This window comes from Natator depressus, chromosome 4 (genome assembly GCF_965152275.1).
Source record: "Natator depressus isolate rNatDep1 chromosome 4, rNatDep2.hap1, whole genome shotgun sequence".
In the NCBI taxonomy this organism is placed as follows: domain Eukaryota; kingdom Metazoa; phylum Chordata; order Testudines; family Cheloniidae; genus Natator; species Natator depressus.
Genome location: NC_134237.1, coordinates 36,587,765 through 36,614,826, shown reverse-complemented (window position 1 = coordinate 36,614,826; position 27,062 = coordinate 36,587,765). Strand labels below are relative to the sequence as shown.

General features: G+C 42.8%; 2 protein-coding genes across 3 annotated transcripts in view; both read left to right on the top strand.

Annotated features, from left to right (window-relative positions):
* Nucleotides 1-27,062, top strand: part of LOC141986356 (bifunctional heparan sulfate N-deacetylase/N-sulfotransferase 4) — a 186,243-nt gene that overhangs the window by 33,330 nt on the left and 125,851 nt on the right. The window lies entirely within an intron of this gene.
* LOC141986357 (uncharacterized) lies at nt 7,702-9,672 on the top strand. Its single transcript, XM_074950785.1, has 2 exons — nt 7,702-8,500; nt 9,104-9,672. Exons 1-2 carry the CDS (start codon nt 7,918-7,920, stop codon nt 9,637-9,639), a joined length of 1,119 nt encoding a protein of 372 aa, XP_074806886.1. The 5' UTR covers nt 7,702-7,917; the 3' UTR covers nt 9,640-9,672.

Here is a 27,062-nt window from a genome sequence, read left to right as displayed (position 1 = left end):
AGTGAAGAGGAAGACAAGCCCCCAGCCATCGGGGAGGCTACCCTGCTGCTGAATGGCTCCTGCCCTCTTGATTACCCAAATAAAATCCATGCTGTTAGTATTTGGGGTTGGAGGTTTGCTGAACTCCTGAATCTCAGTCCATGCTCACTAGTGATGAGTTTGTTCGCATTACTATTCCTCACAGCTGGAGGGACCAGACAGCAAGTATGAAAAATCGGGACGGGGTTGGGACATAATAGGGGCCTATATAAGAAAAAGCCCGCAAATATCGAGGCTGTCCCGATAAAATCGGGACATCTGGTCACCCTACTCACAGCCAACTTATCATGGAACCCTCTCTTCCTTATGCTGGAGTTTTAAGGGATGATATAAAAGGGTATGAAAGTCTGCTGTGGAGCCGCTTGGAGGTTTGTATTTGTCAAACACAAACATCCAGATTATTTTCAAGAGTGGGGTTTCTTTGCCTCCAGTCCTTATGAATCAAGCTGCAGGGGTTCAGTTTGCAAACTCATTCATTGCTGAATCTGCAGGGTTTGCACAGACCTAGTCATTACCCTATAATCAAAAGAGTCTTACTTTTTTTGTTTGTTTTTACTTTCAGCATATACATTATGCATTAGCCTAGTCCTGATAGTTTCCATTTATTTACTGCTCTCACCCAAACTGGCAACAACAAGGTTTTCCATTGTGTACCTCTGCAGATTAAATCCTCCTGCTTCTTTATTGCCACTCTGCTCTTTGGTTCAGTAGCATGATGCCAATATCAGTTTTACCTTAACCTTAACTTTTATTTTGTGTTCTTCATATATTTAATAGCATTGTTATCTACATGTGCCTTCTACTAATGCAATTATAGTACTAGTTCTGAATCCACGGTAGTGCCCTTTTGAATTATCTAGTAGTAGTCCTAGGAAACGTTGTGTACATGTGATTCTAAGATAGTAAGACTGAGCCTTGTACTGAACTGAAATCCATGTTCTGCAGACAAGAAACACATTGACTATAAAAACACAGCAAAAGGAATAGAACTTATTCCTTGCAGTCCAAATACATATTTTTTTACTGAGAGTGCCTTAGCTATTTCTAGAAAAGGCAGTCTTGGCACCAGACACTGTACTGAAACACCATTAATTTGTATGCAGAAAGCCAGGTATTACATTATCATTGTATTGTTCATTAGCAGCATTTGGCTTTTGAAACAGTATCCTTAAGGATCAATATTTATCTTTCTGATCATTGGTCCACAAGCAGTACCCAAAAAATTTACTAGCCCTACAAGCGTTTGTACTGGGATGTCAGGGTTTGTAATCCTCCATTGGATTAGTCTACCCTGGACTTCAATGCATGAGAGTCTTCTCACCTATGAAAATATTTTATTTGGTATTTTTGTTTTGTTGTTGAATATCAACTTTGTAAGACATCTCCATAGTTCCACAAAACTTAAATAAAAAGGACTGCTGTTCTGGCTCCCTCTTCAAGGGAAATATGGGAAGATATTTTATTCCCATGGGGATGATAAAGTAAGGGTGTATTTTTTCATCAAAATGTGCCATTTTTCATGGAGAAAGATTTCAAATTTCTCATGGGATTAAATTTTAAACACGTATTTTAATGCTTAGTTTCAATCAAACCATGTCTTATAAAGGCTAGGAATATCTTTCAGTATATGCTTGAAGGAAAAAAACCAAAGAATTTCTACTCATTTTTTGCTTGTTGGAGTTTCAATTTCAAATTTTCAAAGAAAAATCAAAGGATAAGTTGTATATAGCATGTTCAAAAACAAAACAAATATCCATATCATTAGCTGAAACATTCTGGAACTACTACTGTAGAAAAGTTTTTCATTAAAGTAAAACATGCTGCAGCATGTTATACAGATGAAAATTCTCTGGTTTAATGCTCCAGCATTTATCACTTAGTAGTCTGGCATAACATGAAAAGGATCATCCAGCACTTGCAATTTGGACTGGCACACAACTAACTAACTGCAATGCAGTGCAAAAGTTTGTGTTAGCGTCAATATTTTGTACTTCATGTAGAGTAATTCTCACATTACAGTGTGTCAGAATAGTTCACAGAAATAATTCCTCTTGGACAATCAGTGGAGCCATAGCCTTCCTGTCCTAAGGAGCACTAAATAATTCAAAAGTTGGGAACAAAAGGCACTCTTAAGAAATTAGAAGAATAGGGACTTTCCTGTCTCCTTCCATATTAGTTAACATAGTTTTAGCTTTCTGGTTTGAAGCATCGTAGGAAACAGATCTTTGTAAGTGTGGTAGATGACTTGTGCTACATGCTGAGGGACTATAGTTTTATATGCAAGCAGCTTGGGCCCAGCTCGCATTGCTGAGGCCCTGGTGCCAGGCCAAACTAAGTCCCTCCTGAAACCTGACCGTCGTTCTCCAATTCCACTCATCATACCACATTCTCCACTTCTGAATGACTGAATCCTTGTTAGGCTGCTAAAACAAAGTGCCTTCTCTCTAGACCAGCCAAGAGGTTCTCAAACTGTGGGTTGGGACCCCAAAGTTGGTCACAGCCCTGTTTTAATAGGGTTGTCAGGGCTGGCGTTAGACTTGCTAGGGCTGAAGCCAAAGTCCAAATCCCACCACCCAGGGTGGAAGCTGAAGCAAGAGGGATTCAGCCTGGGGCAGTGGGGCTCAGGCTTCCACTTCAGCCGTGGGTGTCGGGGCTTAGGTTACAGCCCCTGCCCAGCGCTGTTGCCCTCAAGCTTTTCCCCTTCCCCTGCAGTGGGGGTCGGGCTTCAGTCCCCCTTCCCGAGGTCATGGAGTAATTTTTGTTGTCAGATGGGGATTGCGGTGCAATGAAAGAAACCCTGGACTAGCCCATTGGGAGTGGTATGGGGAAGAGAGAAAAATATTTTGAAAATGGAGCTGAGGCTCCTAGGTAACTTATGGTATGTCTACACAGGAACTAGACACCCATGGCTAACCTGTGCCAGCCGACTTGGGCTCACAGGTCTTGGGTTGAAGCCTAGGCTCTAGGACCCAGGAAGTGTCATGGTGCCCTAACCACCAGGGTACAGGGTCATTCTCATGCTTGACCTCTCTTTTTGTCACATGACTGTTTCACTGTGGATAAATATTCAAATAGCCATTAGGCCAGAGAGAGACAGTGGTTTGGGCACCCACATGGGAGGCTGTAGGTCCAATCCCCTGTTTCCATCACACTTTCATTATTTATTCTCAGGGTAACAGCTTCAATAGGAGAGATTGAGAGAACCCCTCATCAGAGCATCCTATAGCTTGGTGGTTAGAGCCCTCTCCTGAGAGGTGGAAGACGTTGTGTTCAGATCCTTTCTGGCAGAGAGAGGAGAATTGAACCTAAGTCTCCTGCAATCCAAGTGAGTGCTCTAACCACTGGGATAAAAGTTATAAGGCAGGCAGCAGCACCACCTCTTCCTTCAGCTGTATTTTGAATGGGACCTACTCCAGTAGGCAAAGACCTGGCTGGTTCCATGATGCAAAGGAGAGACTGTAGGCCTGTCAAAGTTGTAGTTGTAGACAAGGAAGAGGTGCCAGCCTAGCTAACTCTACCAGCTTTGTTGCTACATACAGTATGAGGAGAAAAGGAAATAGGAACCATCAATGTGACAGGAGTTTCCAGAGCCCAGTAGGAGAGAAATATCCAGGGATGAAGGCATCTGGGCAAGGAAGTAGAGAAGAGGCTAGGCAGGATATTCAGGGAAGAAGGGAAGGAAGAGATTGGGGAAGATCAGTAGATCAAATTTAGGCGGGAAATTAAATGAAAAACAAAAGGGGACAGGAGATAAAGTATTTTCAAAAGGGATAATATTCTTTTTAGTTCACACTAACAATAACTGTAATAGTTTCTTAATGTTATGTTTCCAAGAAATAGCAGTAGCTGGCCCAGATAAATTATGTGATTGGAAATAGATAGAGAAGGAGGTCTACATGGTTGCAAATAGGAGGGGAAGTGGCCTGTTCAGACATGACTGTGAAGGAAATGGTCTACAGAGCAATCTCTCTGTGCTAAAATGCAGTCCATATTATGAAAAAGTTTGAGAACCCCTGCTGTGGATCATATTGCTCTTCAAGATAGGCCTACGCCATGCAGTTCAGATCTGGAATATGATCTGAATCTAAGCCTTCCCACTATTTGGTCTGTTCAAATTCATAGTTCTGATTCATGCTACTTGAAGAAATAGTTGCGAAATTCAGATTTAAATCCAGATCCAAAATTTCCCTACATTCTAAGTGGTTGGATCTTAGTAGTCTGTGTCAGGCCCATCTCTAATTGCTGACCACAATATGCCCAGTTACATTTGTTTCTTTTTTATATAACATTATGTACCTGTAATAGAGTCTTGGGTGGCTGGGTGCCCTAGTGGTCAGCACACACATACACACCGCAGTAGTGGGGGCAGTGGTAGGGAAGCCCAAGACAACCCATTCCACCAAGCTCCAACCGAGGACCCTAAAGGGATCAATAGCATTTGGCCTCCAAGGGGGACCTCTGAGTTACCCTCTCTGGGTCACTTCCTATCACCGCTTTCCTCCATCAGCATCTAGTTCAAGATAAGTGACCCTTCTGCCAGGCGAAGCCAGCAGCAACCAGGGCCAGGTTCAATATCTAAGGGTTTCTTTCCATCGATACAACACAGAACCGGCTCAAGCCCCCACCCAGTAACCTGGGAAAATTACTCACCCACCCTAGGTGCCTCTGAGCATTAACACTTCCCCACTCGCAAGCACAGAGTCTGGGTGTAGAAAAGAAACTTTTAATTAAAGGAGGGAAGTAACTTGGCGTTAATTTGGGAAAACATAGCAAACAGGGTTCATAAACCATGAGCAAAAGACCCACCCCCAAGTAAGTTGGGCACTGTCCTTTTCCACTTATGTTCTTAAGTCCAGCAACCCAAAAGTCCCTTTAGCGTGCCCTTACCTTCTTTGCACATCACTCACATTTGCTGTCCTTGGTTAGTGCCAACCCAGAGTTCAAAGATGCATCTGCAGAGTTCACTTCCCATCTTACGTGCTCCGCTGCTCAGGCACTCATCCATCACCCCTCTCCGCCAGCCACCCTGCTGGTGGCTTGCTCTGCTCACCAGCCACTCATCAGTCACCTTATGCTGCCACCTTCCTCTTTGTTCTGACCCTTGTACATCATTATCTTAGTGATTTTCAGCTCTTTGCAGGCTGAGCAGAGGCACTGCCCCATCTCAATGATTTCAGCTCTCAGTGATGGAGTGTTTAAAATAACAAAAGAGGCCCCCAATGAAGCCTATTTAGCTCTTTCTTTGAACAGTGAGGAGGAACAGGTCAAACCAGTCTGGGGACTCCTAGAGAGAGTCCACATATCTCCTGGCTGGAACATCTGTCCCACCCCTCTTACAGGGCTCTGGCATTCGAGTCCATGACTTAATGAGGTCCTTTCAGCTGAAGGTAACCCCCCTCATTTGGGACAGGTTAAGCACAGTCCTGCTTCCCTGTATTCCTACAATAATTACAACAGTTTAGTAACAGCATTTCACTATCTCTGCATTCAGTACTATAGTGATTTGTACCCAACACCAGCCTAAATTGATTACTTTGACACCGCTCTATCTGCTGAATATCTAAGCAGAGCAGGAGCAAACTGTATTTGCATAAACACACCCAAAGTCTCTCCCAGCTCACTGTCGGGGAGCATTCAATCAGATCTTGCTTACAACAGTGAAAAAGAAACTAAACTGTCAGCCCCGACCTGGCTCTGCATATAGTTCTCTTTCCTCAGGGAGGTTTCTCCAGCACCTTTGTCAGGAGCCTTCCAGGCAGGTCTATTTTCCTCTCCCATCTCTTCCCTTCTGAACTGGGTTTCTCCCTTTTCAACCCTGTCTCCAGTTGGAGCGTGCTCTGCTGGAGGGGTCCGGTACTGTCCTTTAACCCCTTCTGACCTAGTGTGGGGTTTGAATACCTCATCACTGTACCCCATTTTGTAAAGTCAGAAGAACTCATGATCAAAATCCATGATATGTACAACCGAACTTCCCTAATCCATACCTTGCTATTTTGCACACTTTATACTTGGCTCAGAAAAGGACTACCTCTGAACATTGTTAAGCTGGAAGGACTACTTCTCAAACTATATATAATATCTAAGGGCTGCAGTGACTGCATTCATTTTTTTTACAATCTATGCTGCAAAACATTGTTAGGCATATTATGAAACATCATAAATGGTTAAAATTAAACTAAAAGTGTCCAAATAAATGAGTATATATTTTGTGCTATATTATATTTTAAAATTATTAATTATCTCATTAATGTAGGTAACTCTCAATGACTCTCCAGTCATAAATGTGAATTAGCAAGGATGTACTGTACATAGTTAATAAATACATATTTTCTTTAAAAATAAAAAATATAAGCTGCAGCATATGAATTCTTTAATATAAGAAGCTTTGCATGTATCTTCCCAGCAGTACATCCCCAGATTAATGTGCATCATAAACAAATATGTCTGTTGTATTATAAAGTGTAATTCCACTGTATTTGTTATTAAGAAAGGGAATAGGGTTTCCCACATGTTTCCATCATTATTTCTGTTGTAACTGGAAACATGCTGCAAGTACATTATCCTGAAATAAAAGCTATCCATAGGTACTGTAAATATTGCTAGGTGGCCTAGGTTGGCTCTCTATTAAAAGCTGGCAGGGTTTTGGTTTTGAACAGTGACGTGAAGGGCACATTTTCAAAGCTGGGCACAGGGAGTTTAAGCCTAAAAATCCTGTTACTAACAAAACATACCATGATTTGTCTACTGAGTCTAGTGGAACCTGTGCATTTATGATGTACAAGTTGGTTTCGAAGGTCTGAGAGGATGCCCGTGGCAAGTTTAGATATCTCTAAATATGTGAATAAATGGGGGAGCATGTAAATAAAATTACCCACAACTGAGTTTTCCTCTTTCCCCCTGCTCCTTTCCCATATTTTATAAAAAGCGAGAACAAATTGTCACATATTGTCAAAATGTTAATGTTGGTTTTATATTAGACTAGGCTGCAGGTGAGGGGAGACAGTTGTTATTTATCACTTATACTGGGTACTACATCTGGAGGATTCAACTGTTTTGGGCTCCATTGTCCTGGTTGTTCTATAAATGTAGTAAATGGCAGTCACTGTGAGAGTAGAATAGAGTATTTCAGTGGGACTGCCACCCACTAGTGCTTTTGCTTGTATTATTGTCTGTGTTAAAGACATGCTGAGTAAAATAACTTGAAACAGTTAAGTAGACCAAAAGCATTTGTGGGGAAATTTTCACTAAATCATGTATTTTCGGAAGCTGTTTGTTCTTACTCCCCTTGCCTGTTCCATTAGACAATATCATGCATTATGCTAGAGTAAAAGAACAAGCCTGGGAAACGTGAAAAGTCACGGTTCACTGGAGGATATAAAAAAGCCTGAACAGTGCTTAACCTAGTTATACTAAAAAGAATATTCTGTGCTTTAGTAACTCCTTGGAGATAGAGGCTGAAATTTCTGCCATTAATCTGAATACAAACTGGCTTGTCTTCTCTGCATCTAAATATCCTGACTCTGCCCTGGTCTACACTAGGACTTTAGGTCGAATTTAGCAGCGTTAAATCGATGTAAACCTGCACCCGTCCACACGATGAAGCCCTTTATTTCGACTTAAAGGGCTCTTAAAATCGATTTCCTTACTCCACCCCTGACAAGTGGATTAGCGCATAAATCAGCCTTGCCGGGTCGAATTTGGGGTACTGTGGACACAATTTGACGGTATTGGCCTCCGGAAGCTATCCTAGAGTGCTTCATTGTGACCGCTCTGGACAGCACTCTCAACTCAGATGCACTGGCCAGGTAGACAGGAAAAGAACTGCGAACTTTTGAATCTCATTTCCTGTTTGGCCAGCGTGGCAAGCTGCAGGTGACCATGCAGAGCTCATCAGCAGAGGTGACCATGATGGAGTCCCAGAATCGCAAAAGAGCTCCAGCATGGACTGAATGGGAGGTACGGGATCTGATCGCTGTATGGGGAGAGGAATCCGTGCTATCAGAACTCTGTTCCAGTTTTCAAAATGCCAAAACCTTTGTCAAAATCTCCCAGGGCATGAAGGACAGAGGCCATAACAGGGACCCGAAGCAGTGCCGCGTGAAACTTAAGGAGCTGAGGCAAGCCTACCAGAAAACCAGAGAGGTGAACGGCCGCTCTGGGTCAGAGCCCCAAACATGCCGCTTCTATGATGAGCTGCATGCCATTTTAGGGGATTCAGCCACCACTACCCCAGCCGTGTTGTTTGACTCCTTCAATGGAGATGGAGGCAACACGGAAGCAGGTTTTGGGGACGAAGAAGATGATGATGAAGATGAGGTTGTAGATAGCTCACAGCAAGCAAGCGGAGAAACTGGTTTTCCCGACAGCCAGGAACTGTTTCTCACCCTGGACCTGGAGCCAGTACCCCCCGAACCCACCCAAGGCTGCCTCCTGGACCCGGCAGGCGGAGAAGGGACCTCCGGTGAGTGTACCTTTTAAAATACTATACATGGTTTATTAATTAATTAATAAATTAATTTGCCCTGAAAGGATTAATTTGCCCTGGCATTCGCGGCTCTCCTGGATGTACTCCCAAAGCCTTTGCAAAAGGTTTCTGGGGAGGGCAGCCTTATTGCGTCCTCCATGGTAGGACACTTTACCACTCCAGGCCAGTAACACATACTCGGGAATCATTGTAAAACAAAGCATTGCAGTGTATGTTTGCTGGCATTCAAACAACATCCGTTCTTTATCTCTCTGTGTTCTCCTCAGAAGAGTGAGATATCATTCATGGTCACCTGGTTGAAATAGGGTGCTTTTCTTCAGGGGACACTCAGAGGAGCCCGTTCCTGCTGGGCTGTTTGCCTGTGGCTGAACAGAAATGTTCCCCGCTGTTAGCCACGGGGAGGGGGGAGGGTTGAGGGGGTAGCCATGCGGTGGGGGGAGGCAAAATGTGACCTTGTAACGAAAGCACATGTGCTATGTATGTAATGATAACAGCAAGGTTTACCCTGAAAGAGTGTAGCCACTGTTTTATAAAATGTGTCTTTTTAAATACCGCTGTCCCTTTTTTTTTCTCCACCAGCTGCATGTGTTTCAATGATCACAGGATCTTCTCCTTCCCAGAGGCTAGTGAAGATTAGAAAGAAACAAAAATGCACTCGTGATGAAATGTTCTCTGAGCTCATGCTGTCCTCCCACACTGACAGAGCACAGACGAATGCATGGAGGCAAATAATGTCAGAGTGCAGAAAAGCACAAAATGACCGGGAGGAGAGGTGGTGGGCTGAAGAGAGTAAGTGGCGGGCTGAAGACAGGGCTGAAGCTCAAATGTGGCGGCAGCTTGATGAGAGGAGGCAGGATTCAATGCTGAGGCTGCTGGAGGATCAAATCAGTATGCTCCAGTGTATGGTTGAGCTGCAACAAAGGCGGCTGGAGTACAGACTGCCACTACAGCCCCTGTGTAACCAACCACCCTCCTCCCCAAGTTCCATAGCCTCCACACCCAGACGCCCAAGAATGCGGTGGGGGGGCCACGGCCAACCAGCCACTCCGCCACAGAGGATTGCCCAAAAAAAAGAAGGCTGGCATTCAATACATTTTAAAGTTGTAAACTTTTAAAGTGCTGTGTGGCATTTTCCTTCCCTCCTCCACCACCCCTCCTGGGCTACCTTGGTAGTCATCCCCCTATTTGTGTGATGAATGAATAAAGAATGCATGAATGTGAAGCAACAATGACTTTATTGCCTCTGCAAGTGGTGATCAAAGGGAGGAGGGGAGGGTGGGTAGCTTACAGGGAAGTAGAGTGAACCAAGGGGCGGGGGGTTTCATCAAGGAGAAACAAAGAGAACTTTCACACCGTAGCCTGGCCAGTCATGAAACTGGTTTTCAAAGCTTCTCTGATGCGTACCGCGCCCTCCTGTGCTCTTCTAACCGCCCTGGTATCTGGCTGCGCGTAACCAGCAGCCAGGCGATTTGCCTCAACCTCCCACCCCACCATAAACGTCTCCCCCTTACTCTCACAGATATTGTGGAGCACACAGCAAGCAGTAATAACAGTGGGAATATTGGTTTTGCTGAGGTCTAAGTGAGTCAGTAAACTGCGCCAGCGCGCCTTTAAACGTCCAAATGCACATTCTACCACCATTCTGCACTTGCTCAGCCTGTAGTTGAACAGCTCCTGACTACTGTCCAGGCTGCCTGTGTACGGCTTCATGAGCCATGGCATTAAGGGGTAGGCTGGGTCCCCAAGGATAACTATAGGCATTTCAACATCCCCAACAGTTATTTTCTGGTCTGGGAACAAAGTCCCTTCCTGCAGCTTTTGAAACAGACCAGAGTTCCTGAAGATGCAAGCGTCATGTACCTTTCCCGGCCATCCCACGCTGATGTTGGTGAAACGTCCCTTGTGATCCACCAGAGCTTGCAGCACTATTGAAAAGTACCCCTTGCAGTTTATGTACTCGCCGGCTTGGTGCTCCGGTGCCAAGATAGGGATATGGGTTCCGTCTATGGCCCCACCATAGTTAGGGAATCCCATTGCAGCAAAGCCATCCACTATGACCTGCACATTTCCCAGGGTCACTACCCTTGATATCAGCAGATCTTTGATTGCATGGGCTACTTGCATCACAGCAGCCCCCACAGTAGATTTGCCCACTCCAAATTGATTCCCAACTGACCGGTAGCTGTCTGGCGTTGCAAGCTTCCACAGGGCTATCGCCACTCGCTTCTCAACTGTGAGGGCTGCTCTCATCTTGGTATTCATGTGCTTCAGGGCAGGGGAAAGCAAGTCACAAAGTTCCATGAAAGTGCCCTTACGCATGTGAAAGTTTCGCAGCCACTGGGAATCGTCCCAGACCTGCAACACTATGCGGTCCCACCAGTCTGTGCTTGTTTCCCAAGCCCAGAATCGGCATTCCACAGCATGAACCTGCCCCATTAGCACCATGATGCATGGATTGGCAGGGCCCATGCTTTCAGAGAAATCTGTGTCCATGTCCTGATCACTCACGTGACCGCGCTGACGTCGCCTCCTCGCCCGGTATCGCTCTGCCAGGTTCTGGTGCTGTATATGCTGCTGGATAATGCGTGTGGTGTTTAATGTGCTCCTAATTGCCAAAGTGAGCTGAGCGGCCTCCATGCTTGCCTTGGTATGGTGTCCACACACAAAAAAGGTGCGGAACGATTGTCTGCCGTTGCTCTGACGGAGGGAGGGGCAACTGACGACATGGCTTACAGGGTTGGCTTACAGGGAATTAAAATCAACAAAGGGGATGGCTTTACATCAATGAGTATTTCAGGCAGGACTTCATGGAGGGTTCCAATAAGAAATGGTGCACCTAAGTAATTGTTCTTATTGGAACAAGCAGGTTGGTCTGGGCTCTGATTGATACATGGCTAGATTTACCTCGCTGCACCTTCTCTGTGAGTGACTGCAGTGTGACCTAGAGGAATGAGTCCCCTAGATGGGGGAGGAGGGGAAGCAAATGAGTACAAAACAAATCTGGTCTATTTCTTGTTTTGATCCACTCCATCTATCTTTTACATCTTTGGCTGGCAGCAGACGGTGCAGAAGGACTGCAAGCCATCCACATCTCAGGGCTGCTCAGCAGAAGACGGTGCAGTTAGGACTGCTAGCCATCCTCATTCTGCCTGGCAGAAGATGGTACAGTAGGACTGCTAGCAATCCGTATCGCCTGCCTGCTCATCATAAGATGGTTCAATAGGACTGACTGCAGGACTAAAGAGAATGACCTGGTCAAGTCACTCCAAATTTAGTCCCTGCGCACATGTCTGCCCAGGCGCTCCTGGCCAACGTGGCCAGGAGCACCTCGGACATGACGATGACGGCTACCAGTCGTACTGTACGTGTGCTGCCACAAGGCAATGGGTTGATGCTGCTGTGTAGCAATGCAGTACCATGTCTGCCAGCACCCAGAAGACATATGGTGACGGTTACCTGAGCGGGCTCCATGCTTGCCGTGGTATGGCGTCTGCACAGGTAACTCAGGAAAAAAGGCGCGAAACGATTGTCTGCCCTTGCTTCCACGGAGGGAGGGAGGGAACGGGGGCCTGATGATATGTACCCAGAACCACCTGCAACAATGTTTTAGCCCCATCAGAGTGCTCCATTGTGACTGCTCTGGACAGCACTCTCAAGATGCACGATTGTCTGCCGTTGCTGTGACGCAGGGAGGGGCGACTGACAACACGGCTTACAGGGTTGGCTTCAGGGAGCTAAAATCAACAAAGGGGGTGGCTTTACATCAAGGAGTATTTCAGGCAGACTTCACGGAGGGTTCCAATAAGAAATGGTGCACCTAAGTTATTGTTCTTATTGGAACAAGGAAGTTAGTCTGGCCTCTGATTGATACATGGCTAGATTTACCTCGCTGCACCTTCTCTGTGAGTGACTGCAGTGTGACCTAGAGGAATGAGTCCCCTAGACGGGGAGGGGGGGGGGTTGCAAATGAGTACAAAACAGATCTGGTCTATTTCTTGTTTTGATACACTCCATCTATCTTTTACATCTTTGGCTGGCGGCAGACGGTGCAGAAGGACTGCATGCCATCCACATCTCATGGCTGCTCGGCAGAAGATGATGCAATAGGACCGCTAGCAATCCGTATCGCCTGCCTGCTCACCATAAGATGGTTCAATAAGACTGACTGCAGGACTAAAGAGAATGACTTGATCAAGTCACTCCAAATTTAGTCCCTGCGCCCATGTCTGCCCAGGCGCTCCTGATCGACCTCACACAGGTGACCAGGAGCATCTCGGACATGACGATGATGGCTACCAGTCCTATTGCACCGTCTGCTGCCACAAGGCAATGGGTTGCTGCTGCTGTGTAGCAATGCAGTACCGTGTCTGCCAGCACCCAGGAGACATACAGTGACAGTGAGCTGAGCTGGCTCCATGCTTGCCGTGGTATGGCGTCTGCACATGTAACTCAGGAAAAAAGGGGCGAAACGATTGTCCGCCCTTGCTTTCACGGAGGGAGGGAGGGAAGGGGGGCCTGACGATATGTACCCAGAACCACCCGCGACCATGTTTTAGCCCCATCAGGCATTGGGATCTCAACCCAGAATTCCAATGGGCAGCGGAGACTGCGGGAACTGTGGGATAGCTACCCACAGTGCAACACTCCAGAAGCCGACTCTAGCCTTGGTACTGTGGAAGCACTCCGCCGAGTTAATGCACTTAATGCACTTAGAGCATTTTCTGTGGGGACACACACACTCGAATATATAAAACCGATTTCTAAAAAACCGAATTCTATAAATTCGACCTAATTTCGTAGTGTAGACATACCCTCTCAGAAACATCAAAGGTTTACAATGCAACCAACTTAGTAACATCTAAAAGAAAATTAGAAGATTCAGCAGCAGTTCATATAGTTTGTTGCTGATAACAGAATAGCAAGTATGGTTTATAAAAAAGTACTGAAAGGGTTAAAGGTATAAGACCTTGGAAATGAACAGACTGGCAGCACCAGTGTTACATGTATGACACTTGCCATGAGTAGTGGGTAGTGGAAATGGTATTTTGAAGAACTGAGAGAACATGGGGAATTCTTCCTGATTAAAAAACTTGGTGAATTTTTTTCAATACAAAAACTCGCTCTATCGGGTGTAGTTACCAGAACACTAGGAGGGTCTAGCTGTTTAAGACTTTAAGTTTTGTGATTTTTCCTGTAGTAACTTGTTAGTGGTGCAAAATTCATCTGTGGGACTCCTATAAATATGACGTAAGATATCTAAAGAATGTTAAATAGTTCTCCTCTGGCATGGGTAGAACCCAATGTCAAATATTTGTAACAACTCTCATAGTACAGTAATGCATAGTCTGCTGACCATCAATGTATCTGAGTAAAGGCAAGGATACCCTTGCTCATACTTAGAATATCCTGCTCAACGAGTAGGTCCATACATTACAATAGGAGTACTCATAAAGTACTACTCATCATGAGTAGGGGCAGTGGTGGATTAGCCACAGGGCCAACAGGGCCCGTGCCCAGGGACCTTGGCCAATTGGGGGCCCCCCTGCACTCCCCAACTCTGCTCCTCGGCAGGAATGCCAGGCGGGTGGAGCAGGTCAAATCCCCATCCCCATTTCCCTGGCAGGAGTGCCAGGGAGAGGTAATGGGGAGACTGCAGGCAGAAGGGATGAGGAGGGGCCCCCACTTGCTCTGGCCCAGGCCCCCACAAACCCCTAATCTGCCTTTAAGTAGGGGTGGCAGAATCTGGAATTAAAAGTGAGACTGATTTCAGTATTGATACTGCCAAATATTCAAAAATTATGAGTCAGCTTCCCCCAAATCATGACAGTGACTTAAAAATCTTTAAAATAATAATAAAATTGAGGTTCTTTTTGTTTGCTTTCTGGTTTCTGAGTCTTTAGGGTACACTTGTTTCATATTCTCAAGCTTTTCTCTGCAACCATGAGGGCCAGAAACTTATTTAAAAAAACCAGAAAAAAAAAAGCTGTTATTCTCATGCAGCCTATTGACTCCAACAGCTTGGGCCGTAAGAAAAATGCCATGTATGGTGAGTCTCCCACGAAAATCGAAGAGGTATTCCCCTTTGCAGTGATGCTCTTTTAATCTTTTAACAGAGGGCTTAAACAAAAATGTTCCATATTAGCTTGTAAATAAACCTGCATACCAGATGTGTGAGCTAGTAGAAACTATGGGGTAGGGGAAAGAATGAGGAATTTTTAACTTAATTTTCCATTTAAACATAAAGCTTTTCAAATAGCCAAGTAAGGAAGTACTACTTAGTAAACATGTGCACTTGCTAGAAATATTTATACTTTGTTCCTAAATAACAAACTTTGTGTATTGATAGCATAGCACGGAATTCAACTTTAGTAACGTAAGCAGCCAGAAATGAAGATCTTGTATGGAAATAAGGACATCTTTCCACCAGGAAATATTTTGAAAATGTCTGACAATTGGTACAATTGAGTGCATTCCAATGGCAAAAAAGTTGCTCTTCGGAAGCAACTTTAGGAGCACCAGAGGTATGTCATATGTGATTTAGCAGTGACGAGAGAGAGAGAGAGAGCTCCATCGGAAGCAGGGAAATTCATCCAAACCCTCTTCACTCTGGTGGAGAATTTTAGGGGACTTTCAGAAACCCCCTGCTGACTTTAGATGGAAGAACATCATCATGATAATTACTTAGGCGGACTTACTTCACTAAGGGCCTGACTTCCATTGATGTTAAAGAGCTTTGGATCAGGCAAACTAACTATCTTGGCCACTTTTCTGTGAAAAATTATGCACTAGTAAACTAGTAATTAATTTGCTAAGGACAAAAAAACCCTCTTCTGAAAAGTTTGTATTTATTCATTTGTTGAAATCTCAGGTTAAGGACACAACAGGGAAGCTTGTGACCAAAGGCTTCACCTGCAAGTGACAAGGCATCAGTTTTATAGTGATGGGTAAATAGATGTTCTGAAAATCAGTGGCTGCTTAGCCTATATTTTGAGATCAAGCTGTATTTCTTTTTAACCAGGACATCACAATAGATTTTATAGAATCAGCTGTTATACCATCAGGTGGAGTTTTGATGGAAGAAATATCATTTATTTACTCCAGCTGGAGATGGAAGTATTAGATGACTTCAAGCTTGTCTTATTTGTCTGAAGATTATTAAGAGGGCATGAGTCTTTCACCATGTTTGAGTATGCCTGATAGGTTTTCCCAGGGCTTGTAAAACTCATAAGCTATAGAACTAACATTCAAGGGAATTTCTAGATTTTGTGCAGAAGGAGGGTAAGGAAATAAATTAGCTCAATTAGAATTATATTTTATTCTTAGTTACAAAATCCAGGCAATATCTGAAAACAATGTGCCCGGGAAGTATTTAAATTGAGATCCCTTAGTAGATGAAACACTGAATTAATTTACCCTCCTATCCCATATGAATTCATGCAGAGTCTCAGAAAGCAAAGTGACAGCTCAGACAGAGATATGGGTGGCGTTTTAGTCATTGCTTCTAGGGTGATATTTACAAAACGTTTTTCAATGGGATGCTTATTTGGTGGATGAAACTGAGGCTACATCTACACGTAGACCTAGGGGTACAATTCCCATCTGGCACAGACATACTCATGCTAGCTCTCATTGAGCTAGAACACTAAAAATACTAGTGAGGTCACAGTAACACAGGCAGCAGTGAATGGCAGCATGGGCTAGCTGCTCTGAGTATGAGCCTATTCAGACCCTGTGGGTACATACTTGGGGCAGCTAGCCTATGCTGCCATTTGGCACTGCCTCTGCTATTGAGCCTACACTGCTATTTTTAGCCTGCTACTTCAATGAGTGCTAGCATGACTGTCTCTCCTGGAGCTGGGAATCACACCCTACCTCCAAGTGTAGCCATAGCCTGCTAGAGACAGTTTTAAGAAAAGGGGACGTGAGCATACAACAGAAAGTTTTCTTCCATCTGTTCAGTGAGAAAGGATCCTGTCACAGATACCCAGTCCTGGATAACTGTGGCTCAATCCTTTGTGAAAACCCAACACAAGAAGCATGAGAGTATCTGTATCAGGTAAATAAAGAGGAACAGTGTGTTATCTTTTACACCAGACTATATAGGTCCTCCAAATTCAATTCTATCCTCTGAAGAAGAAAATATACTTGGAATTACTGAATCTTTGGTGATTCAACTTTCAGGTACCAGGCTGGCATATTTAGCCTTTGTAAATATAGGAATCATACCATGGAGGTTGATGGAGAGGATTGTCATACTCTACATCTGGAATCTTTGCTAGTTTGTAGGAACCATGTTCTGTGAGGTCCATACAGTCATATATTTTAGGCCAGAAGAAATGTTATGATCATTTGGTCTGATTTCTTGCATAATGCAGGATATAGATTTTTCATTCAATAATTCCTGCATCAAGCCTATAATTTATGGTTGGGGTACAACATATTTTCGAGCCATTGGATCATGTTATGGCATTTATATGCTAGGTCAATCCTCATTTAGGTACTTATGGCTAGATCCACAAAGGACTTAGGAGTTGTGTAACTGTTCTCATGGTACCAGGACTATGAGTCACCTTATCGCACTCCATGCCCCCCCCCCAGTGTGAGAGAAACTTGATTGTGGTTAACTGGATACCAGCTGCCTGACACCACCAACCTGTTAACGATGCAAGCACCCTCCTCTGGAATTTTCCCTCCCTTACTTTACCTTGCAGGTTAACAATAGGTGCACCCCAGTCCTGCGTCCCTTTGAAACATTCCTCTGTAGTGTCCGGCCCCTTTTCTACTGAAAACTCACAGAAATATAAGGTCTACTTTCCCCAAGGGAACAGTGTACGCACCAGCTTGTATGATTCAACTCAGGATCATCATCATGCTTAGTACCACAACACATAGATATATTTATAGTCGAAACATCAATACGTTTATGACCAAAGATTCAAAAGACAGTGAGAAAGGATAATGGACACAAAAGGTAACATATAAAACAAAATCATAACACACTTTCTAAAGACTAAAGTTAACAGGCTAACCTGTCTAAAGAAATCTTATCTGACCCAAAATCATTTGCAGTGTTTCCAGCCATAGCTAATTGTGATTCCATTTTCATCAGTGGAAATAAACTCCTATTCACTTCCTAAATGAAGGATGACAAGGTGTTTATTACCCAAATATAGTTCAGTAAATCTTTGAAGTGTATCTCAGGATAAGGTTCTCTTCGCCCACTGTGTTTCTATACCTGTTAGTGCCTTTCTGTTGACTTCATAGCTCTCTGCTGACTTTGTATGTAAATATGCATGCACTGTGTTAGTTTACAATGCTTAATTTACATCTCAACAGGGAGACAGGTGAATAAATGTCTTTTGTTTGACAGGAGACCTGTTTCTCTACCTCTGCTGTGATACAGACTCTAAGAATGTATTTCAGTATACACGCATAACTCCTTACATAGTATTTCTATATATATTTCACCATAATAACAATGACCATGGTAATGCTGGATTTTAAGACCTCACACAGCATTCTTTGGTGAACCAGAATGTACATACCAGAATCAAGATATTGTTGTAACCCCATTGCCAGTTGGCATTGACGGATTCTTAGGTCACACATTGTAATACTGAATTGTTTAGAGGTTTGTTAATGCTCCTTGATGATTCTTCTGTGATCTGATGGCATTTTCTCTGGCCTTTGTACATGCCAGATTGTTCTTGGGTTTGCTTAAACCATTGTTTTTCAGGTAGAATATTTCCATTTGAACCATTCCACCAGTTAGTTTAGTAGTCATGACACTCTGATTTGACTGGGGATCTAGCTAGCAGTTTATTGGAGAGGGTGACAGAGTGCTGGGCAGCAGCCGGTGAACCAGCACTCTAGTCCAGCAACTCCAGTTAGGTGTCTGGGACTAAACCTAACAATGATAGCTATGTCTAACTGACAGATCATGGATGTGCTGGAGAGTGCAATAAGGCTAATTGACTCATTATCCCAGAAAGTAGAAAAGGACACAGGAACGAAGCAGAAGTGGGAGAGGAAGCCTGCCGGCTTGACTTTGATAGCCAGAGCCAAGAGAGATCTTGGAGGGAGAGATCTCCTCCCTCTCCTGTCCTTGGTCTAAGGGGCTGGGAAATTATACGGTATTGTAGATAAGGCACTGCATAATGCTGTAAAGGTGACAAGGGAACATTTTAAATGAACTGCTCATAGCGTTCACAAGCAAAGAGTGTCCAACCAGTCTGTGCGTGCTGAGGAAGATAGGAGAGGATGTTACACCCTCTTACAGAGCACGCTTTCCCATGAAGTCCACCATCTGGGAGAGTGGTGGATAGAGTAAGGATATCACTAGAGTTCAGCAAAAATAACGAGGAGTCCTTGTGGCACCTTAGAGACTAACACATTTATTTGGGCATAAGCTTTCTCCTCTGTGAGAAAGAAAGAAAGAAGAATTGCACCTGAAAGTGGAATATGGCCTGTTGATTTTGTCATACCTAGCAGTTGTAGCTCTGACTGATGGAGACCACAAGATCTTGACCTGCATCTTTGGGAATTTTTCTTCTTGTCAAGTCACTGTTCTTCTTTGAAGCATTGGGGAATGATGAGTGATTTCTTCTTTTGTGTTGATAATGAAACCAGGGTTTCCAAGCAGCTGGATTGCCTGTGAGGTATGAATGGCCATCTCCAAGAATTATGGAGCTTACATCAGCAAGTCATCTAGGCAGTGATAGATTTAATTTCCTTCTCCCCATAGCTTGGCTCTCAAGATTAACATTAATTTGAAGAAGAGTCTGGAAGCTGATGAGAGACCAAAGGACATAGTACAAACTGCGTGTATTTTCCTTGTATTGTGAACCTCAGGAAGGGCTGTGCACTCATGGATCATGACATTCAGGTAAGCTTCCTTAAGTACTGCAAGACAGCCTTATGGAGGGAAGAAAGGAGGAATGAAGAAACTGATGCCACTCTAGACTATTCTTACACATCCTCAAATATACATAAGGCTAGCACTGCATCAAAAACAATTGTCATGGCAGAGCTTCTTGTCATCAGGACTCTGGCAACTACAACTCTCAGAATGGCCTACTACAGTATGGGATTCCAGAGGAAGCTGTTGCATGGATTACCGCAACAGACAAGAGTCTGCTCAGTGAGTTTGCTTTCTGTGAAAGGACATCAAGGAAAAATAATGTGTTGGAACAAACTGATGGGAGATGGTCCAATTGTAGAGATTGCAGTTCCTACACTGCATTGCACTTTATAGGCTGCAGCCAGATGTCTAACTGAAATCAACTGAAGACAAAGAGGACCTACATATAATTTTGGTTTCTGTAAAATAGAAACATTATAGAATAGAAACAAGATATACGAAGGTAGTGCAAAGGAGATTCCGTGTGATATGATTATATTATTTATAATTCTGAAGAGAAAACAATAGTCCATGTTGTACAAAGCCAAGAAAATGCAAATCTTGTACTGATTTTAAAGCATATTGTCATGTACTCATAAAAAGATAGAAAATTACTAGATGGTCATGTTGTCAGATGTATTCTTAATTTCAGTACAAAAATGAAAAATTGTGATCACTTCACCTGTTGGGATAGATGATCTCCTCTTCTGCATACCATGCTGAAGCAAATGGGCAAAATTAGCAATCACTTGCCCTTTCCTTTCTATCTGGCATATTTCCCCTTTTCCCAGAGCTTCTGGAAGCTCCTCTGCAGAAACAAAATATGCATAGCCTATAGACCTGTGCTGCTTGCTAGAGGAAGCAGATATTCGGAATTGCATGCTTCCGAGAAAATCTCTTCATCAAAACACAGCTGAAGTTAATGCTTCTCCATGGACCATTTACTTTAGCTCCAGGGCTTCTAAATTGTGCAGAGAGAGCAAGACTGTCATGTCAAGTCTTGCATGCCAAGAGAACACCTAGGATTCCAGTGTTAGGGGCAGGGGCTGGAAATTTGCGTGTAGGATCTAGCTCTCAGCATAAATGGCTTGAGTTTAATGAAAGCAGAGATTTTCATGTAATTGCTTGAGCCCAGGGCTTGGGGCTTTAAGAATAACACCCAAATTCAACAAGAGAGAATAAAATTGCAAGAGGTGGCATACTGAGAACTTGCTTTTAAAAATAACTTTTTATCAAAAAAAATCAAACAAATGGAAAGATCATGCTCCACTCTGTCCTTTTGCCTTTGGATGTTGCAGGCATCCCCTTCCTTTAACATGTAATATCTGTTGCAGATTCCGTTATCTCTTCCAGACAAAAAATTTAAGCACCCCCTAATTTAAATGTATGGAGACATCCTCAGGTGAGCCATTAGTTGTGTGTTTCATAGTATATATATGTCCATTCTGAAAACTGAAGGACAGGCTCGCATTTTGAATATATCTTCTGTGCTTCAAGCTCAGTTTTTATTACTGAGAAACTGCTGTTTAAAATACCTAATGCTGCCACAGGGCATATACATCAGTTTATAAGCAGTAAATTTTAAGTATAAATTTGAGATTGTTGGTAGGAGTTCAGAAATTTGAGATAAGTATGCTGAAAAAGAAATAATATATATCAAACTCTAAATTATAATATTAATATTAGTGACACACAGCATGGAGATGGGCGCCAATACAAATCCCTAAAATAGAGAGAGAGGTGTAGCTGTTTTTATTAGTACACAGTTTTAATCTTGTCAATGTCCCTTTGAGTTTTGAGGCGTGTTTTTAGTTCAGATATTTTTTTTAATCTGACATGATTGATCGAGATAACTGGTTCTGTGGATGAAGGAAAAGCAGTGGACGTGTTGTTCCTTGACTTTAGCAAAGCTTTTGACACGGTCTCCCACAGTATTCTTGCCAGCAAGTTAAAGAAGTATGGGCTGGATGAATGGACTATAAGGTGGATAGAAAGCTGGCTAGATCGTCGGGCTCAACGGATAGTGATCAATGGCTTCATGTCTAGTTGGCAGCCGGTATCAAGTGGAGTGCCCCAAGGGTCGGTCCTGGGGCCGGTTTTATTCCATATCTTCATAAATGATCTGGAGGATGGTGTGGATTGCACCCTCAGCAAGTTTGCAGGTGACACTAAACTGGGAGGAGAGGTAGATACGCTGGAGGGTAGGGATAGGATACAGAGGGACCTAGACAAATTGGAGGATTGGGCCAAAAGAAATCTGATGAGGTTCAACAAGGACAAGTGCAGAGTCCTGCACTTAGGACAGAAGAATCCAATGCACCGCTACAGACTAGGGACCGAATGGCTCGGCAGCAGTTCTGCAGAAAAGGACCTAGGGGTTACAGTGAACGAGAAGCTGGATATGAGTCAACAGTGTGCCCTTGTTGCCAAGAAGGCCAATGGCATTTTGGGATGTATAAGTAGGGGCATTGCCAGCAGATCGAGGGACGTGATCGTTCCCCTCTATTGGACATTGGTGAGGCCTCATCTGGAGTACTGTGTCCAGTTTTGGGCCCCACACTACAAGAAGGATGTGAAAAAATTGGAAAGTGTCCAGCAGAGAACAATAAAAATGATTAGGGGACTGGAACACATGACTTCTGAGGAGATGCTGAGGGAACTGGGATTGTTTAGTCTGCGGAAGAGAATTATGAGGGGGGATTTGATAGCTGCTTTCAACTACCTGAAAGGGGGTTCCAAAGAGGATGGATCTAGACTGTTCTCACTGGTAGCAGATGACAGAACGACGAGTAATGGTCTCAAGTTGCAGTGGGGAGGTTTAAGTTGTATATTAGGAAAAACTTTTTCACTAGGAGGGTGGTGAAACACTGAAATGCATTACCTAGGGAGGTGGTGGAATCTCCTTCCTTAGAAGTTTTTAAGGTCAGGCTTGACAAAGCCCTGGCTGGGATGATTTAATTGGGGATTGGTCCTTCTTTGAGCAGGGGGTTGGACTAGATGACCTCCTGAGTTCCCTTCCAACCCTGATATTCTATGATTCTATGATCTAATTTAAATGACTATTCTACCTCTGAATTTCAGACAGCACTGGTGCTGGGGATCAACATGATTGCAGGTAGCCAGATTCTGCCTAGCCCTTACATAGAATCCCAGAGTGGATATCAGAAATTGTGTAAGGAACCTCACTCTCCTTTGCATGCCTGCATAAGGGCCAGGCAGATCTGCAGTCCTGGTACTCTGGCGGCACAGGGTCTGATCTCTACTCTCCTGGAAACTCTCAGTGTCCAAAAGGGAGTAAGAGGAATAGGCAGGAGGTAGAGCTGTGGTTCTGTCCCCTCATGCAAGGCCCAACAGAGTCAGCCAGCCACAAAGAAGAAGCAAACTGCAACTCTTCCTCCTCCCAGATGTATGTAGTCATCTGCACAACTGGAAGCTGCAAAAGGCTTTCTGCCTCCCTGGAGCAGAATGACTCTCACTGCCTGTTCTGGGGTGCTAGAGGTTTTTACCATCCCTTTCTATGGACTGTTATTAAATGTCATAATTTAGCCAAAAGTAAATATAAGAGAAAACCAGATTAGTAACAGGCCACCACCAAAATCCTGAAAAATGGAACATTCTCAAATTTAAAGGTGGAATTTGGAATCCAAGATCACATTCATATCTAAGTCTGAGAAAAACAGCCCCCTGCTTTGAGTGAGGACAGGAGAGGTTGCAATTCAAATGGGAATGTTGCCAGTTTGCCAGTATTTCAGATGGTAAAATCTTTCTTCATTGTCTATCTTGTGTGGAGCCAAGCATATTGTTGCAACTAGCAACTAAACAAATAATAATTGGAAAGCCAGATATATTCGTCATTGTTATCCAATGTGATCAGTTACAATAAAAGAAGAAAAGTAGACACCATGCAGAATGGTGAACTCTTAACTAGGCCATTAAAACCTTATTCAAAAGATGAAAATATAGCTATTATATTGGAATTGTTGTTTTTCCTGTCACTGTAAAAACATGGCAAAAGTGGCAGGAGCTCGAAGACAGTACATCTGTCAAGTTTTCTTTTCTGAAGAGCAAAATAATTTGGTGTTTTTTCCCTCCCAAACTGTCAACCTTATTTATACCTAGCTTAAGCCTGAAAGGAGTTTGTTTGGTATTCTTTTTTTTTTCCCTGAAGCTATATAAACCTCTGAAAATATGGATTCATAATGGACATTCCATAAGACCCTTGACTGCACTGTTGAAAGTGCAATGAACCACTACATCACAGCTGTTTGAGGTCATTGCAGTGCAAATGACCCTGTACTGTAACAAGATTAATGCCTTAAGGGTTTATCCACCCCAGAGGGTTGCCTGTAACTCCCGTTAGTGTCAATCGGGGATACTCATGCTTAGCTAGAAAATAAATGCCATGGGCCAGATTCTGCTCTGTTTTACCTGTCCAATTTTATTGAATTCAGCTTACTTGGACTGGTGTAAATGTATATTCAACAGAACTTGGATCTGTATTAGTATTTTTCAAATCACTTTAAATTAGCAATCTCCTTTATATTGAGGGCCAGTAGTTTGAAAACTAGCCTGTAGATTTCTTACACACATTACAACATTTTACTACAGACAGTTGTTGCTTACTTGCAGTTCACTGAATGTTAGCTTTATCTCTGCTGTGGTGGAATAAGGGACAGGCCCATTGACTGCTCAGTTTGGGTCCAGGCTGTGAAGTCTACTTTAACCTTATAAGATCTTCTTGGGTGACTTATAATGAGAGCAATGAGAGAGAGAGAGATTGAACTGACTTGAACCTTTGAATTAGCTTCCTGTTGAAATAAAAACAGCATATTTTCCTCTCTATATTTTTCACCTAACAATTGTTTATTGTCAGTATATGTCTCCCTGTTAATCGTATTGTAGCTCTGCTTGGATTTGAGCCTCTAGTTACTAAAGCTTACAACAAGCTTAATCAGACTGGGTGGTTAAATCTGAATTCCAGTGTTCATGCTAATTGAGAGAGACTGCTTCTTCACTGAGAAAAATAGCCACTGTTTACCATCCTTATTGACTAGGTGGTTAAGTTTTGCACCAGCTCATGCAATTGTTTAAGATACATTATCACTATCATAGTATCAACAACTTAATGAAATTCTGTGTTCAGAACTGTATAGCAATACTATTAGTCAATAACTCATGAGTAGTTGATGCGTTTGGAGCCATATTACCTCATTCATCCCACTCTGTTGAAAATGGTCAAACCTTTCCTGGAACGGCTGCACTCCTGTGTACTGAATTATGTGCAGTTAGACTTCTGACAATTTTCTGAGTCTAGGAGTTACAAAATAGCAGCACAAGTAGTTCTAAACTGGAGATTCCACTCAAGAAAAATAAATTCTTCTATTTGTAATACATTTATTACACATGAGGACAAAATATTACTCCTTTATGCGTATAGTAAATGGACATTCCTGTTGGACCTCACAGTAAGGGCAATGCTGAGCAGACTGAAGTAGATAGTCAAGCTTGGAGTCACATATATATAATAAAAAATAGACCTGCAAACAGGCTGTCTATGTTTGGTATCATCAGAATCCTTAAAATTAATTATGCATTATTTATACGGCACTGTAGATTATCATAGCATCTTAAAGTAATAATAAAAATAGAAAAGATACAATCCCAGATTAAAATCTAGGAACCTGGTCCTTTGACATCAGTGGACAAACTTCCATTGACTTTAGAACAGGTCCGAAGGGCCCAGGCAAGGCGTTGAGCATTTTGAGATGCAAATTATCCTCAGTTCCCATTGATTTAAATGGAAGTGTAGAGCCAGAACATTAAGTGGGAGTTGAGAGTGTACATCACCTCAGAAGAAGATATCCTAAAACTAGACAAAAACAAGCTGTAATGACAACAGATGAAAGAAAGAATAAAGAGGGAATGGAAAGGGTCACAACAAATAAAGAGAATTACTGATGTTATATAATTGAGTATGAGGGGTGAATCCTGTCCTCATTTACACAGATGCAGCTTCATAGGAAGTGCACCCTGTAATGAAGGGCAAAGTCAGGCTTGAAGTTTATCAGTTCTGTCTTGGTAGATTTGAAGTTGTGGTGTGCAGTTGGTTGATAATTTAAATTAGACTGAAGAAAAAGAGGAGGTGACACTCACATAGAAACCAGCAGCAGAAAGCTGATTAAAAGAGCTGGGTTTAGAGAGGGGGATTTCTTAGCATAGGCGCAATGTGCCTCAGGTGGCACAAGACCAGGATTTACATCACTGAATCTGGTCTGCTGGTTGGATCATTAGATTCCCCGGACCAGGCTGGGTATTGACAGGGAGCACGATGAGAATGTTGATCCATGTTCCCCCAGAGGAGACTCAAAGGAAAAGAATGAGGAACTTAGTGCTCTCAAAAGAGGATGTTCCAAGAGTTAGGAGTAGCACAAAGAATGGGAACAAAGGCACAAGTACAAGAAGGAGACAAGTGGAATGACAAATAGAGGAGAGTGGACATTATTTTGAAGATCGTGATGCAGGCAGGAACCTATTTAATATCCTGTAGACAGATCATCAGCATAAATATCTAGGTTGCTTACCTTAGAATATAAAATCCTGACACTTCTCATAAGTCTTAGAGGCTTTCATTATATTACACTTAAAATTATTTGTTATTTTATATTAAGTTTTGCACATACTGTACACAGTTCATATCATACTCACGTAGTGTCATCCTTAAGATAGTCCATGTTTGCCTTTGATAACAGCTAATGTTACTTCAGTGTTCCCTGGGTGTACATAAAGCCACATTCTGACCCGAGTTGCATCCAAGCAACTTCATTAATTCCATATTTCAATATGTTTACTGATGTATTTCCAGTGGTGGGTCTTAAAATACTTTTCCATTGCCTTAGATATCATTTCCTCTATATTTGCAAGATTCCTTGGGTGTTCATGATATTAAATAACATAATGATCTATTGCATAAGTCTATAAATCAGTGTAAAATTTGGCCTGCCTTCCTATAACTGGTCATTTGCCTAGAGAACAATCGGAGTTGCCCCAATGCTCAATTTCTTCCTCCTCCTACCTCCACCCCGGAATAATGTCACCCTTCTTTCCTGCCATGATTTTTGGTGATCACCATTTTTTCTATTGTGACTCATCTGTTTTATTATTCTTCGCAACAGCTGCTTGTATGGAAGAGTTTTACTTCACTGCATTGTATTCTTGGAAAATTACTTATGTCATTATATAATAAGAGATATTAAATCATCAATGACTGTTTTGGCATAAACATGCGAATAAAAACAGATGATGTGCATTCAAACTCAGTTTTATGGAAAACGACAAAATCTTGTTGATTCTAGCATATAGGGTGGGTTTTCCAATTGTGCAATTGTTGCAAAGGGCCAGATTTTCAAAGATATAGAGGAGATTAAAGATGCTGATTGATTTCAATGCCATATAGGCACCTAACTATTTAAGCACTTTTGAAAATCCCACTAGGCACCTATCTACAGATGCCTAAATACCTTTAAAAATCTGGCTCATAACTCAATAATATGATATTGGCTCCAAGCCAATCCCTACATGATGGTGTCAAAAAGTTTCTTTTTATTTATATTGTATTTAATTTTTTTAACCAAAATAAGG